Consider the following 15,716-nt stretch of genomic DNA (forward strand, 5'->3'; position numbering starts at 1 on the left):
TTTTATCGTTTTAGTTCATAATTAATATTTTGAATAAAATTGATTTTTCTGTTTTTTGATTTAACAATTGAAATTTTCGCAATTTATGCCCGTAAGGAGGGGGAGGGTGGTCTCAAGTTATAATGCATGGACTCACAAAAAGAAACACACAGCAGTAAATAGGGGGAGAGGGGGTAATATGCACCCCCGGGGCAAAATGCACCCCCTGCTTTTCTCGGAATTTGGAAGAATTGTTCGGGAAAAATTCATAGAAATTGGAAGCTTATTATTGCTAAACCATGCTGGAAAAATTTGAGCTTCGTAGTATAAAATCAGCTTAAGTTATTTGCAAAAAATTAAAATGTTGTGTTTTCATCTAATTTTCATTGAACTTTCATTATGATTTTTGGGCAAAATAAAAAGCATTTATTGATATTGTAAGTTTTGAGGTAGATAGTTTTAGCCATAATCTTCATTATTCTATAGACAGATGAGTCCAACAACATCAAAAAATGCATTTTTAAGTAAATTTTCTACAAAAAGCGTAGTCGGGGCAAAATGCACCGCTGTGAAGCTCCTTGGTAAAAACAGCGGTGTCATCTAGTGGTGACTAGTGAAAACTACTTTTACCCCGTGCATTTTGCCCCATGTTTTGGTGCATTTTGCCCCGTTGTTGTAGTGCATTTTGCCCCAATGTTGCGGTGCATATTGCCCCGCATGGTTGTTTGAAATGAATCAGAAATGTTTTTAGAAATTTGATGTTTTCGAACAATTTTGAGGTTTTTAAAGACTTTTTTCACCTAGATGACGAAGAATAATAGTTGGTTTAGAACATCGAACAAAATTCTTCCACAGTAATGCTGTAATGGCTGAGAAATCACAGTTTTCCCTTAGGGGGTGCATATTACCCCCTCTCCCCCTAATAAATATTTGACTTAAAATGAATTTATTACGCTTAACAAAATTTTGTTGGAGGGGGTGAAAGAAAGAGGAGGTAGGGGTTGTGTCCTTAAAGTGAGTATGTATTAGCTTATCCATAATTTAATAATATAAACTTGCAATACAATATATACGCAATTCTGTTGTACTTGCAAATTTATGAAAAGACTATTTATTATAAACAATCAACTATTGAAAAATATTGAAAAGTCATAAAAATCGACGTATATCATTTCAATACCATACAATTGCCCAAATTTGTATGAAAAAACATTTAAAAAGCAAAAAAGTAATTTGGCCGCCTGTTTGTATGGAGATGGCCCATAGTGCAGTTGACACACACAAAGTTGGCACGAATGAATGCTGAGCTCAACACTCAAACAGCACGACTGCGCATGCCTTCTCATTATTTCTTTTCTTATCTCTTTCTTGCTCGTGTGTGTAGGTGTGGCTACAGAAATCATTTGAATAGAGTTATCTACGTGCGCATGTATTGCGTGTTTGTACACGAAGGGTTTTTAGGTTAAAATTTGTACCCGACAGCAAAAACAAATGGCAAGCTAGTGTGCGTGAGATGAGGCTTAGATAGCTCTATGCAGCCATAAAGCTATCTAAGCCCGATGTCACGCACACTAGCTTACCATTTGTTTTTGCTGGCGGGTACAAATTTTAACCTAGAAATCCTTCTTGTACGTACACGCAATACATGTGCACGTAGATAACTCTATAAGAAGAAGATCGGAATTTCGGTAAAATTTCAAAAGAAATTCAAATGCAATGAAACTCTGCAGATATGTATTTTGGAATTTTGGTATTTTGTGTATTTTGGTGTTTTGTTAAAAAGATGTATCTTTACAAAAATCTGAAATGCTGTGAAAAGCTGTATAAAATTGTGGGTAGAACATACAGATTGCTTGAATGAGGTGGAAGATATAGGCATTTGAAAGATAACAAAATTTCTTTACACTTTCGCTTCGCGAAATTTTGGATTGACACCCGTAGACAGTGCCCTTAGAACAAAGTTCTTTATCAAAAATATAATTAAAAATCGCCTCCAAATGTCCTCAAAATGAGACACTCTAATATGAAAGCTTAATTAAAAAAAAACAAACGGTATCCTTCCAGATGCAGCTTACCAAAACTACTGGAATCAGCCAATCACGTACTACGTTCCTCAGACGCCGGTCCCATCAGCGGGCAGCACCCCGTTGCTGATGCCTCCACCGGTGTCCCAAACACCAACCAACGGCGCCGGTATGATGGCCACGTCCGCTCCAACGCCAATCTCCAATGCTGGCAAACGGAACACGACTCCTCCGGGTCATCACGGCGGTCACAACAATAGTCACCATCACCATCATCAACCGCAACAACAGCACCAGCACCAACATCCGCAATCGCAAAGCCAGAGCGCCTCGGTAACGCCGGTTCCAATTTCTCCGTTCACGACCAACATCCCGATGCAACTGCCGGATCGAATGGCGGTGGTGGTGGCCCGGTCTACGCCATCCCACAGCCCATCTACTCGAATATGCTTCCATTTGCCGCGACAGGCCCGATGACTCCCCACCACCATCCTCACCACCATCCTGGCCATGGCCATCCGGCGTCGGCCAACTCGGTACTTCCCACTGCCACCACCACAACCAGCACCGGTTATCATCCGCAGGGCGGCAATTCGGACTCACTTCCGTCGAGCAACGGGTCCGCGAGCAATAGCTACTCGAATCAGCCGCAGCAGCAACAGCCGCCGACTTCGGCCACTCCGCAGTCTACGCCAAGCACTCCGTTACCGTTGGCGATGCCTCCACACGGGGCCGCGGCCAAGAATCCTCCCCTTTTCGCGACTCCTCCAATTCTTCCTAATGGTTACGCGCCCCAAATGGGCGGCTCAGCCGGAAGTGGTGCTGCTGGACATCACCACTACGGCGGCCACAACAGCTACGAGGATCGCAAGGGGAAGTGGTGGTTCCTCGTCCGGAGGAGGTGGCTACCAGGGCAAACGGTCCAACAGTGGCAACTACTTTAGCTACGGCAACTCAAACAACAACAGCCGCCAAATGACCCCAAACGGAGGCTATCAGGGTGGTCCCAAGAATCCGAACTACGCCGGTGGCAACAATAGCAACAACAACAACAACAACAACAATACAGGGAACAATCAGAATACAAACGGTCCGTTGATGTTGGGCCAACCGCCGAACAAGCCGCGGGCGGCCGACGGTCAAACGGGTGTCTCCAAGCCGCCACTGATACCAACATTACCAAACAGTACCCCAAACAGCAGCGGAAATGGCGCGGGCAACGGCACAAACACCGACAAATCACGCATCAACCGGTCCTCGAAGCCACCAAACCTAGACCTGAAGCGGAACTTTAACAATTACAACGTCAACAGTAGAAACACCCCGAGCACAAACTCAACGGAGAGCAACAATTCCCCCAACAGTATTACGTCGTCGTCGGTGCACGAGCAGCACCAGCCGCACCACCACCACGTGTCCCAGCACCATCCGACCCACGGAGGTCACCACGCGTACTCGTACCCGCAGGGAGGAGGAGGAGGAGGAGGCCCCGGTCAATCCCAGCCACCGTACTACTCTCATCACCACGGCCAGCGGGGAGGCAGCGTGGGAAGTAACAACGGTGGTGGTGGTGGTGGTAGTGGCGGAGGCGGTGGAAACGGTTCCGGAAACCAAACGGCCGCGTCCATTCAGTCGGCGGCGGCGGCGGCTATTACTGCTGCGGCCTGTGCCGCCACGATCGATCCGTACCATCATGCGGCGGCGGCGGCTGCTGCGTCGCAGTTGATTCCGCTGAATGCTGCGGCGGCCGCCGGGATGTCGTACGTCAAGATCGGGCAGACGTACTACACGCATGTAAGAACGGAGCAACTAGTTGGCTGGAAACTTGTTAATGGTTTATTGTTTTTTTTTTCAGCCCTCTCTGGCGTTGCCGCCGAGCCGGCGCTCGCCCCCGAACGATATTCGTCCAATCGCTGGGGTTTACCCGACCGTGAACATGGTGATGCCCAGTAAGTACCAAGAATCAATATCTTGAAAATCGGCTTGTTTATGTCAGTACGACCAATTTGATTCAACCACTGACAATTACGCGCATGTTATTTTTCAAACATCTGTCCAAACACGGTTGTAGAGCGAATAAACCAAAGGCCTTGGCGATCTGCACTTTGAATGACCTAATGACCTAATTCGGTATTCGGCACATTAATTGAACATAACGCACCATGCGTCTCCAGCAAAATGTACTGGGAACTCATATAGATCGATGGGGAAGCATGGTACTTTGAGCTCAGTTGATTTACTGAAACTCATTTTTCATTTATTTTAATTTTTTTTTTAAAGACATTTGTATAAAATTTTATTCAACCCCCGAAACCCGACCAACTCGTCAGCTTTTCTTCTTTTTTCGCTTCTTTTTTTCACTAGAGAATGCGTATCCTACGACGAAGCTCGCACAGAAACTCCGGACAATCATCAGTTATGGATATTTTGCGTAAAACATCCTGAAATATAATTAAAAAAATATGTTCATGTTAAAGTTTTTTGGTCCCAAGACTTTCAATCAGTGAACAATGTTTTCATTTGATCTACAAGTGTTTTCAGCGTCTTTAGGAGGTCTTTAGGAGGTATTAGACTGCGACAAACAAGCACACTCGCACCTTTTCGTGTTTGACAGTTTTCAAACTCGCTAACTAAGCAAAATGTGTGTAGGCTGACGTTCCTGCAAACATCTGCAGGCATACTGTCAAAAAGTTCAAGTGTGTTTGTCAAAGTCTAATATCTCCTTTAGTTTTTTTTTATAAAAAACTTTTTTAAACATGTCTTGTTAAAATTTTTCCAGTCAGCGATTGTCCACGGCTCATACAAAAATAATTGTTTTGTATGGAAATTGTCCACCAGGAGGAGCGGCGGAGGGGTCTGGGATTTCAAAACGTGTCCATGTGGTTTATGGATGGTCCCCTATCTAGATTCTCCTGGTTTGGCATGAAATCGTTGAATATTTAAAAATCTTTATCTTTCGAGGGTACGATTTTTTGAAAAAGTAATTTATTTTTCAAAATATTGAAAGCTCACCGTGAAAATTTTCCAAAGTTATTTTCAAAGTTTAATCGTATTTGAAGTTTACTTCAAACCAGAGCTAGAGTTAGTTAGTTTGCAATACGTTGCCATCGCGACCTACGTCACAGGTCACAGTAAACCCATGTTCGCATAAATGTCCCTTATGCAAAAAGAGCAAACTGAGAAAAACGTAATTGAAGTTTGTCCCACACATAAGACAACATGTTAAGTTTTAACGAAAAAACTGGATTTCCTCTTTGTTTATAAGGCAAAATACTGGATGTTTTAGACTTTTCTGTAAGAGCACCCGATTTTGAACCAAACTGCACTGCCGCTCAAATCAAGTCCGTCCCATATGTAATTTCGTCAATTTTGAGTCAATTATGCAGTTAGGTTAAAAATCGTGTGAGCTTTTAGAAAAACTAATAAGATATAGTAGTTCATTTCAGAAAACAATCAAACATTTAATTTTTCGTAACTTCCAACACGTTGCCTTATGGGCGGGACAAATTCGAGCCAAACATTTCATTAGGGCACAAAACCAAAACGTAAACATTCGGGATTATGCCACTATTCCATTCATTAGTACATTCTCTACATGCCCTTCAAGATTCAGATTGATAGCAAACAATTTCCTATTGAAAAAATCACAAACGCAAAAGGGCACATAACAATGTTCACTCCAAACTAGACAAAATGTTCGATTGTGCCCTTTTCTTTTTCGTTAGTTTTTCGTAGTTGAGGAACTTTCTATGTTATAAACTGAATTTTTCATACATTCTTAACACTAATTCACTTCAAAACAAAGTTTGATTTACGTTTCGCCAAGGATTTCTGCAGAAAAAAAACTTCGTCGAAATACAATATTTAATACGGTCCCGCGGCTGCTGTTCAGTACATTTATGAAGAATTATTATGTTTCACATACCTTATCTACACCATTCGATCACAAAACTTCACCAATTATCAAAATTTCCGCTGGATTCCTTATTTTTTCTAACTAAACAAAAGGACCCATAAACATCATTCAAAACAACAATCGGGTGACAGCGCTTTAGTGCCCTTTTAGTTCTCTTCGAAATTGCATTTAGAAAGGGCCCATTTTGAACAACAGTTGGAAAGTTAAACGGGCCCAAAAACAAGATTTTTTTAAAATTGTTAGTTTTATTGCGAAAATCAACATAAATTAGGAAGCATTCAAGCAGAGTTGAGGATAATGATGTGTTTTATCGTATCATAAGTAAAAATACCATTAGTCAAGCTTCTTTTTAAAATAGGAATTGAAACAAGTTGCCCACTTTTTGCAAACGGTTTTCTCGAATCGCGGTTTTTGGTTTTGTGCCCTAATGAAATGTTTGGCTAGAATTTGTTCTGCGTTTTTCTCGGCTTGCTGTTTTTACATATGGGACGGACTAGATTAGAGGGGCAGTGCATTAATAACTTGAAAGCGATGAAAATGCAAATGGAATATTTATGCGATCAGAGGCAGTAAAACTCTATCTAAATTTTTATGTACAATTGTAGAAAAACACGCTTAAAATCATTTCTAATCACTTTTTGTTGCAGCCCAGACTCGATTATTTGAAAGCCTTGGCAAAATTTCACTTCGGTTAATCGAACCAAGAAAAAAAAAATTGCTGTCTTATTTTTGATTGTTGAACTTTAGTATGACCTGTAAACTAGGGGAACAGCATCTAATTCCAGCGTGCCTCTAATGTTGGCAGGTCAGAACTTTGACATGCAATTAAAGCTAATTAAAAGCGTTTTCAACTGAAATCGAGTGATAAATAGCTCAATAAGAAGTGAGCAAGCAAGTTTCTACCAAAAGTTTTGCAAAATTAGTTGTTTAAATAGTGAAAATCAGCAAATTTGATGGAGTTAGGAGCGAGAGCTTAACCTGCCAAAGATACGAGAATTTCCCCTACTCTAAGATGATTAAGAATTTTAAAATCCAAGATGGCGGCTGTATTTGAATGCAAAAAAAAAAAACAACTTTTTTTCGATGGGTCAACTATGCTATAGAGTTATCTACGTGCGCATGTATTGCGTGTACGTACACGAAAAAGATTGAGGTTGAATTCTGTACCCGCCAGCAAAACAAATGGTGCGCTAGTGTGCGTGAGATCGGGCTTAGATAACTCTATGGTAGTATGGAAGCATGGCTTTCTACCTAAGGTACTCGCGATTGAGTGTGTAGTAGTGCGGTTGTCAAAATCGTTATCTCTGACTCTCTCACTCCACTGCCACTGACATTGTTTATTTTTTGGTTTTCCTGGCACGGTCCATTGTTCATTTGTTATTGTTTTGGTTTTAGTGGCACGGAGTCATGCACTCACACTATTGCAAAGCAAGATCGCGAGTACCTATGATATACAGCCTTGGTATGGAAAGACCTCGGTTTTTGCCTTCCTCACTGAGGTAAGGCTATAATCCTGCTCTAAAAATGAACTTTTTATTAAAAGCTCAAAGACCCACCTTCATGTATACATATCGACTCAGAATCGAAAACTGAACAAATGTCTGTGTGTATGTGTGTGTGTATGTGTGTGTGTATGTATGTATGTGACCAACAAACTAGCTCATGTTTCTCGGCACTGGCTGAACCGATTTGACCCGAACTTGTTGCATTCGACTTGGTTTCGGGTCCCATAGATCGAGTTTTATACAGATTGAAGTTTCGATAAGTAGTTCAAAAGTTATGTATAAAAATGTGTTTTCACATATATCCGGATCTCACTTAAATGTATGTAAACTATATCAAGGTCCCCCATCCGACCCATCGTTGGTTAGGTTATCAAAAGACCTTTCCAACGAGTCCAAAACATTGAAGATCTGGCAACCCTGTCACGAGATATGGCCACTTAAGTGATATTTATGAACTTTTTGGAAGCCGGATCTCACTTAAATGTATGTAAATTATGTCCGGATCCACCTTACGACCCATCGTTGGTTAGGTTATCAAAAGACCTTTCCATCGAGTCCACAACATTGAAGATCTGGCAACCCTGTCTCGAGATATGGCCACTTAGGTGATATTTATGTACTTTTTTGTAGCCGGATCTCATTTAAATGTATGTAAACAATTTCCGGATCCATCATCCGACCCATCGTTGGTTAGGTAATCAAAAGAACTTTCCAACGAATCTACAACATTGAAGATCTGGCAACGCTGTCTCGAGTTATAACCACTTAAGTGATATTTATGTACTTTTTTTGTAGCCGGATCTTACTTAAATGTATGTAAACAATGTCCGTATCCATCATCCGACCCATCGTTGATTAGGTAATCGAGAGACCTTTCCAACGAGTCCACAACATTGAAGATCTGGCAACCCTGTCTCGAGTTCTGACCACTTAAGTGATATTTATGTACTTTTTAGAAGCCGGATCTCACTTAAATGTATGTAAACGATGTCCGGATCCATCATCCGACCCATCGTTGGTTAGGTAATCGAAAGACCTTTCCAACGAGTCCAAAACATTTAAGATCTGGCAACCCTGTCTCGAGTTCTGACCACTGAAGTGATATTTATGTACTTTTTTGTAGCCGGATCTCACTTAAATGTATGTAAACAATGTCCGGATTCATCATCCGACCCATCGTTGAATAGGTAATCGAGAGACCTTTCCAACGAGTCCACAACATTTAAGATCTGGCAACCATGTCTCGAGTTCTGACCACTGAAGTGATATTTATGTACTTTTTTGTAGCCGGATCTCACTTAAATGTATGTAAACAATGTCCGGATCCATCATCCGACCCATAGTTGGTTAGGTAATCAAAAGAACTTTCCAACGAATCTACAACATTGAAGATCTGGCGACGCTGTCTCGAGTTATAACCACTTAAGTGATATTTATGTACTTTTTTGTAGCCGGATCTCATTTAAATGTATATAAACAATGTCCGTATCCATCATCCGACCCATCGTTGATTAGGTAATCGAGAGACCTTTCCAACGAGTCCACAACATTGAAGATCTGGCAACCCTGTCTCGAGTTCTGACCACTTAAGTGATATTTATGTACTTTTTAGAAGCCGGATCTCACTTAAATGTATGTAAACGATGTCCGGATCCATCATCCGACCCATCGTTGGTTAGGTAATCGAAAGACCTTTCCAACGAGTCCAAAACATTTAAGATCTGGCAACCCTGTCTCGAGTTCTGACCACTGAAGTGATATTTATGTACTTTTTTGTAGCCGGATCTCACTTAAATGTATGTAAACAATGTCCGGATCCATCATCCGACCCATCTTTGGTTAGGTAATTAAATGACCTTTTCAACGAGTCTTAAACATTGAAGATCTGGCAACCCTGTCTCGAGTTCTGACCAGTTAAGTGATATTTATGTACTTTTTTTGTAGCCGGATCTTACTTAAATGTATGTAAACAATATCCGGATCCATCATCCGACCCATCGTTGGTTAGGTAATTAAAAGACCTTTCCAACGAGTCTTTAACATTGAAGATCTGGCAACCCTGTCTCGAGTTCTGACCAGTTAAGTGATATTTATGTACTTTTTTGTAGCCGGATCTTACTTAAATGTATGTAAACAATGTCCGGATCCATCATCCGACCCATCGTTGGTTAGGTAATTAAAAGACCTTTCCAACGAGTCTTAAACATTTAAGATCTGGCAACCCTGTCTCGAGTTCTGACCACTTAAGTGATATTTATGTACTTTTTTTGTAGCCGGATCTCACTTAAATGTATGTAAACAATATCCGGATCCATCATCCGACCCATCGTTGGTTAGGTAATTAAAAGACCTTTCCAATGAGTATTAAACATTGAAGATCTGGCAACCCTGTCTCGAGTTCTGACCACTTACGTGATATTTATGTACTTTTTTTGTAGCCGGATCTTACTTAAATGTATGTAAACAATGTCCGGATCCATCATCCAACCCAACGTTGGTTAGGTTATCAAAAGACCTCTCCAACGAGTCCACAACATTGAAGATCTGGCAACCCTGCCTCGAGTTCTGACCACTTATGAGCCCTTGAGTGATATGTGTGTTTTTTTGGATTAAATTTGTGTCCAAATCCATCATATTACATATCACCCATTGTTGGAAAAGAGTGAGGAAGGCACCAACCACATAGGTGGATTAAGTTAGTTTTTATTTTCAAAATTGATTCAAAAATCAATTTTAAACTCATTGTGTTCGTACAATGGATTATTGTCCTGAGAAAAAGAAGCTTTATTGTTGTGAACATTAATATCAACAACAATAATAACTATTCCGTCATTCTCGAACGACGAAAAAGCTTAAATGGATGCTGAAAAGTTGAACTTTTCAGCACTTGTTTTTTTAATTGTATTTGACGTTTTTGTTTTGGTCAAGTTATGATTTTTTGAAAAAAAAAAATAGTTATTTTGGAAAGTATCCGAAATGCACACAAAAAACATAAAAATCCTTAGCGGGGTAAAATTAAATCGAAAAGAACTCTTGTAAAATGTTGGTAAAGGGCACCGTTTTCGAGTTATAGCCATTTTTAGGTTACGTTAAAAAAAGTACCATGCTGAGAAAAATCTCTACAATTTAGTTTTTTGGACATTGCTGACCAGACCTTTGATTGCTGCCTTGCAAGGAATGAAAATTACCGCAAACGAATTTAGACGCTAATTCAACTCATCGCTTTTCCTCTTTCCAACAGCATCCCGCCAGTTTACGCCCCGGCCCCAGCACAGTGGCAGTTTCAACAAGGGCAGCAAGGCGCCACGATAGACGACAGACTCTCTCACGCTCCCCTAGTGCTTGATATATGTGTGTGTTTAATGTACGGTAGTGGCAAAAAAAAACAACAAAAAAAGAACTTTTAAGAAATTAAAAAAAAGAAGTTAAAAAAACACGACCTACCATGAGGATAATAATTATAAAAAACAACGCAACCAAAAAAAAAAAAAATCTAGTGGCAAGCACTATTTAAACTCGCTAATCGCCTGAGAGATTAGAGTCACTCAAATACACACACTTACACAGACACTGTTGTAATGCAAACTTTCTACATACATACTCCCAAAAAAACAATGTAGTGTGCGAAGGAATTTCTAGAAAACCTTCCTTAAAAAAACAAACAACAACAATACAAACAAACAGAGACACAACCACACGGACACACAAACAAACACACTAAAAGAACCAGTGAGATCGTTTTAAAAAATCAAGCAACAACATCAGCCGAAACTTTCCTACTCATAACAAAAAAAAAAAGAAAGAAAGATTGAGCAAGTCATGTTACACTGCGCGAAAGTTGGCACAGGAACGATCACCCCCGTGGAGAAAATGCCATTTATTTTATTATCGATTAAAAATCATTACAATATTATACACATTATTACAATAATAATAATTATTACATTGATTGCAGTGAAGCAAAACAACTCTAGAGAGAGATATGATAACAAACAAAACAAAAAATCACACAAACAGTTGATAACTGATACGAGAAAAAAAAGAAGGGAAAGCTAAAAAGAGCAAACAACACATAAGCAAAGAAAAACAACCATAGAGTGAAATAAGGGCAAATGCAAAACAAAAAAAAACAATGTAGGAAACGCTCTTACCAGTGATTCAATCAACGCTATGCGAATTATTTATAAAATAATAATTTTAAAACACGCAGGACGGTGAGAAGAGCGCGCGCGAAATGAAGAAGAATTCCTGAAACAGTGATCAACAAACAAGAAAGATGCTTACGGAGGGATGTTAAATCCAAGTGAAAACTGCCGCCCACTTCGAAAATGAGCTGTTCACGGTAGAGGTCCCATGCGGAGCCAAGCCATGCCATTTAGCGAGTAACAATTACCCCAAAATGTTAGGCGAAGCGCAGGAAACGAAAAAAAAACAAAGCAAAAGAAAAAAAACATCCTAGTTTACCACTACTACTATAAATTATATTAACTCAAAATCTAAATGCGGAAGGAAGGAGCAGGAAGCGGGAAGGGTGGTGAAAGGGAAGTGAGACAAAACAAACGAAAAAAAGGAGAAAACCAAACCATAGCTCGTATTACCAAAATAGAGAAAACTTATATCGTAACAGAAACAAAAAAAGAAGCATCATTATTAGTAGCGGAACAAATCCTGATCAAGCCGTGTTTACAAATTTATATGAAAATTTATTTATATAATAAAGTGCAGAAGAAAAGAACAAAAGCGCAGACTTAACCAGTGAAAACAAGTAGGACAAACTAACAATTATTTATTCGTAACAAACCAAACAAGAAAGCAAAACATGAACTATGTGCGAAGCGAAAAATAAACACTCAACCAAACTTAATAAAACATTGTTAAAAACACTAACTCGTAAAGCGATATTTTCAAGAATTTTAGTCAAAGCAAACCAAACTAAACCAAACATCAGCATCTCTTCCTTTCTATCGGTGATATAACGAAAAAAAAAGAGAAAAACTGGAAACAGCAGCAAATACAAAACTCTAACTCTTACTTACACTTACACACAGCAAACAAAAAAGATAGAAGAAAAACACATTTTCCGCGCTTAGCTAAACAGAAATACAAAACAAAAATAACAAAAAAAAAACAATTTCGAGCAAATACTAATCCGCTTTTACCGCAAGCATATTTACAGGAAACTGAAAAAGTGACGCGAAAACACTCGGACAAATGCACTTCTGCAGTTTATTACCAACTCCGCATAAACAGCAAAACGTGGAAAATCGGCCTTCCGGAATGCGTTTTTTTTTTTAAAGAGTTTTGATTTCGTTGAACTTTTTTTTTTCATGTTATGAAGTGTAATTCTTCATAACATGAAAAAAAAGAGTTGACATATTTTAAATTGCAAATTTATTTAAAAAAAAACACTGTTCTTCAACCCGTTTATTTTCACCACTTTTGTTTTGATAGTGAGCGTTTCGCATGCTTTATTAAAAGTGACTGTTTGATAGTTTCACAAATGAGCAAACACGCCGGAAGGTCAATTTAATCCTACAACAATAGTAAAAAAAAACAAAAACAAACAAACAACACGCACTCACACTTGAGAATGCCAGCTCCAAAAGATTTCCGTTTCAAAGCTGCAGTGATAATGTTTTTGACATGCCCGCAATGACAAAGAACTTTGCAACTGGCTGAGGATTGAAGTGAAGAAGGTACAGCGGGTTTCGCTAGTTCAAACTTAATTCACTAATCAGAATATAGAATTGGCACAGATCTGCGCAAAATCTATTGATTTTAAAAGGTAAGGCCAATAAGAAAATTTGACAAATTCTGGGAAAATTTTACCGGATATTTTCTATTTATTTTTTTCTAAGTACTTTAACTCTTAAACGTCATTGACTGTTCGCATTGAAAATAAACTGAAATTTAGTCTTTGTTTACAAATCCATGTTTGCCCCTTTTACAATGTGTTGCTTGGAATATCGTACTATACATTTTTTTAAGTTGAAAGGTTTGCCATATCTTCACAAGGATTGGACTTAGGACAACGGTCAATATGAAGACTTTTATGTAAAATTGTCTGAGAAATCGATTCCCACTATCGGTTTTTGAAAATTTTGACGTTGAGACCCCTTTTCAAAAATACAGTTTTAGTAAATGATTTGTGAGTCTTTTTGTGACATCTTAGACTATTTCCTAAAAAAATTTGAACGAAAAAACATCGTGAAATAACTTGTAAACTTAAAAATTTAAAAATCTCATAAAAGTAGCGTGTATTTTTCTTTCAGTGTATTTTTTAAAAAAGCCCGTCCAATTTCCTACAAGTTTGTCTTTGATCACTTTTTGATACGATGCAACGGCTTCGAGATACAGTAATTTTTAAATTGCAAAATACAAAAATATTTAAATAACTTACGCCCTTCTCAAAGGTCATTTTTGGTTACAATTGGCTCCATATACACAAAAATGGCTTATATAGGCCTAGGATAACATGTCTAAATAGTTTTATTGAAATTGGAGAGAGTCGGGTACAAAAGTACCAGAAAAATTCCTGATTTGAGCTGGAATTGCTCAATAGGTAACGAGTAAAACATTTTTAAGCAGATTTTTTAATTAACTTTTTTCACAAAACTCAATTTCCCAACAAAACTTGGCTGCCGAGTTAAACATTTTTGAAAAAAAAACGAAATTTGACATATAAAATTTTTATTGACCTCGTTATTAATGTAAAATTGAATTTGCAATCAAAAAGTACTTCTCAGATTTTTTGGAAAAAAATGTCTAAAAGACATTGAACACATTTTTTTTAAATGTGATTCGTTAACAGCGTACTGGATTTCCAATCCAGAGGTCACGAGCTCGATTCCTATATAAAGAGTATGAGTTTTTTTTGTTTAATTTGTATGCATTCTGGAATAAGAGCTGAGCGTCTTGCTCATAAAACGGGCATTAAATTTTTATAATCAGAGTTACACTGCCGTTCTACGCATAATTGTCCCATGTCAGTTTTTGACGATTTTGACTTTTTGCCATTTTTAAGTTTAGTCTGATGTGTACTTTAAGAAAAACACATAAAATCTGGTACTTTGTTCGGAAACTCATCAAAAACAACAGCAAGTCTGTTTGTCCCATCGATGAACTTCTACGCATAATTGTCCCACCAAGTATTTTCTTACACGGAATCATTAGTTTTACTAAGCATTATGCCTTGTTTACCTGTTGTATTGCAAGAGGATCACAAATAAGGGTGATAAACTGCTAACTGGGGCGATTAGGGACACATAGGGTGAATAGGAACCCACGGGACAATTATGCGTAGAAACACAGAAATCGGTCGAAAAATTTCAATCGCGTTTTTCTCAGTTGCACTTTTTTGTACATGGGACAATTATGCGTAGAACGGCAGTACAGGTGGGCAAAAAAGAGCGAGCCGCTCAAATAGCCGGTTCATTTAAAAGAGCGAACCGCGGTTCTTTTTTAAACCCCAGTCTTTTGAAAGAACCGTTTCAAGATGGAATGATTTTTAAACTAATAATTTATTGAATTTCCAACAAATTGCAGTGTAAAATTTGGTTTTGAAAATTAAAAATGCAATTTTAAATATTACAATGCTAACCAAATATTAATCCCAACATTTTCCCTTTGGGAACTTTTTTAAATACCGTCAGTGGGGGTGACATTGGGTCTGGGGGGTGAGATTGGGTCAAAGTGATTTTTTACGGATTTTACAATTTTTCAGGTTCTTCTCAATGAAACTGAATTCTGTTAAAAGGGTTGTGTAGGGGACATCTTAAGATGACTTCGCTGAAAAAAATCTCGTTCCTAGAACAAATCCTGTTATTTTGGCAGCTGTCTAAAGTTGAGGTACGTTTTTGGCCAAAAATGACCTCTCGAAAAATCATTTTTCTAATATTTTTGTTAGAATTGCTCGAAAACTACCCAAATGTTTGAAAATCTCCACTTCAAACATTGTAGCGTGTCAATACGATTCCCTCGAACAAGAAACACTGTTGGATGACTTGTTTTTACCATATCGTTGTATTTGAGCATCATTTTAGTTTCATTTGACCCAATGTCACCCCTTTTAAGGGGTGAGATTGGGTCAATTTTCAAACTATTGGCATTTAAGGTAGTGTTCATCAAAATACACCATATTTTGGGAAAATGTCAGTAAACCATCTAAGAACAAATCTACGTTGAAAGATTTTCGATGTTATTTAAATTGTTTTTGTTATTAAGAAATTACGAGAGGTGTATCGTTTTTTGACCCATAGTCACCCCCACTGACGGTACTTTAGAATAAAACTG

At 38.5% G+C, this 15,716-nt stretch overlaps 1 protein-coding gene across 1 annotated transcript in view; it reads left to right on the plus strand.

The window, feature by feature from the left end:
- Nucleotides 1-12,481, plus strand: part of LOC6053538 (protein encore) — a 122,126-nt gene extending 109,645 nt beyond the window's left edge. Inside the window, 5 exon segments of the mRNA XM_038266275.1 lie at nucleotides 2,044-2,402; nucleotides 2,405-2,875; nucleotides 2,877-3,797; nucleotides 3,859-3,952; nucleotides 10,666-12,481. Coding sequence (XP_038122203.1) covers nucleotides 2,044-2,402; nucleotides 2,405-2,875; nucleotides 2,877-3,797; nucleotides 3,859-3,952; nucleotides 10,666-10,736 — 1,916 coding nt within the window. The 3' untranslated portion in view covers nucleotides 10,737-12,481.
- Nucleotides 12,482-15,716: the final 3,235 nt, after the last annotated feature.

Source organism: Culex quinquefasciatus, chromosome 3, assembly GCF_015732765.1.
Source record: "Culex quinquefasciatus strain JHB chromosome 3, VPISU_Cqui_1.0_pri_paternal, whole genome shotgun sequence".
Classification (NCBI taxonomy): Eukaryota; Metazoa; Arthropoda; class Insecta; order Diptera; family Culicidae; genus Culex; species Culex quinquefasciatus.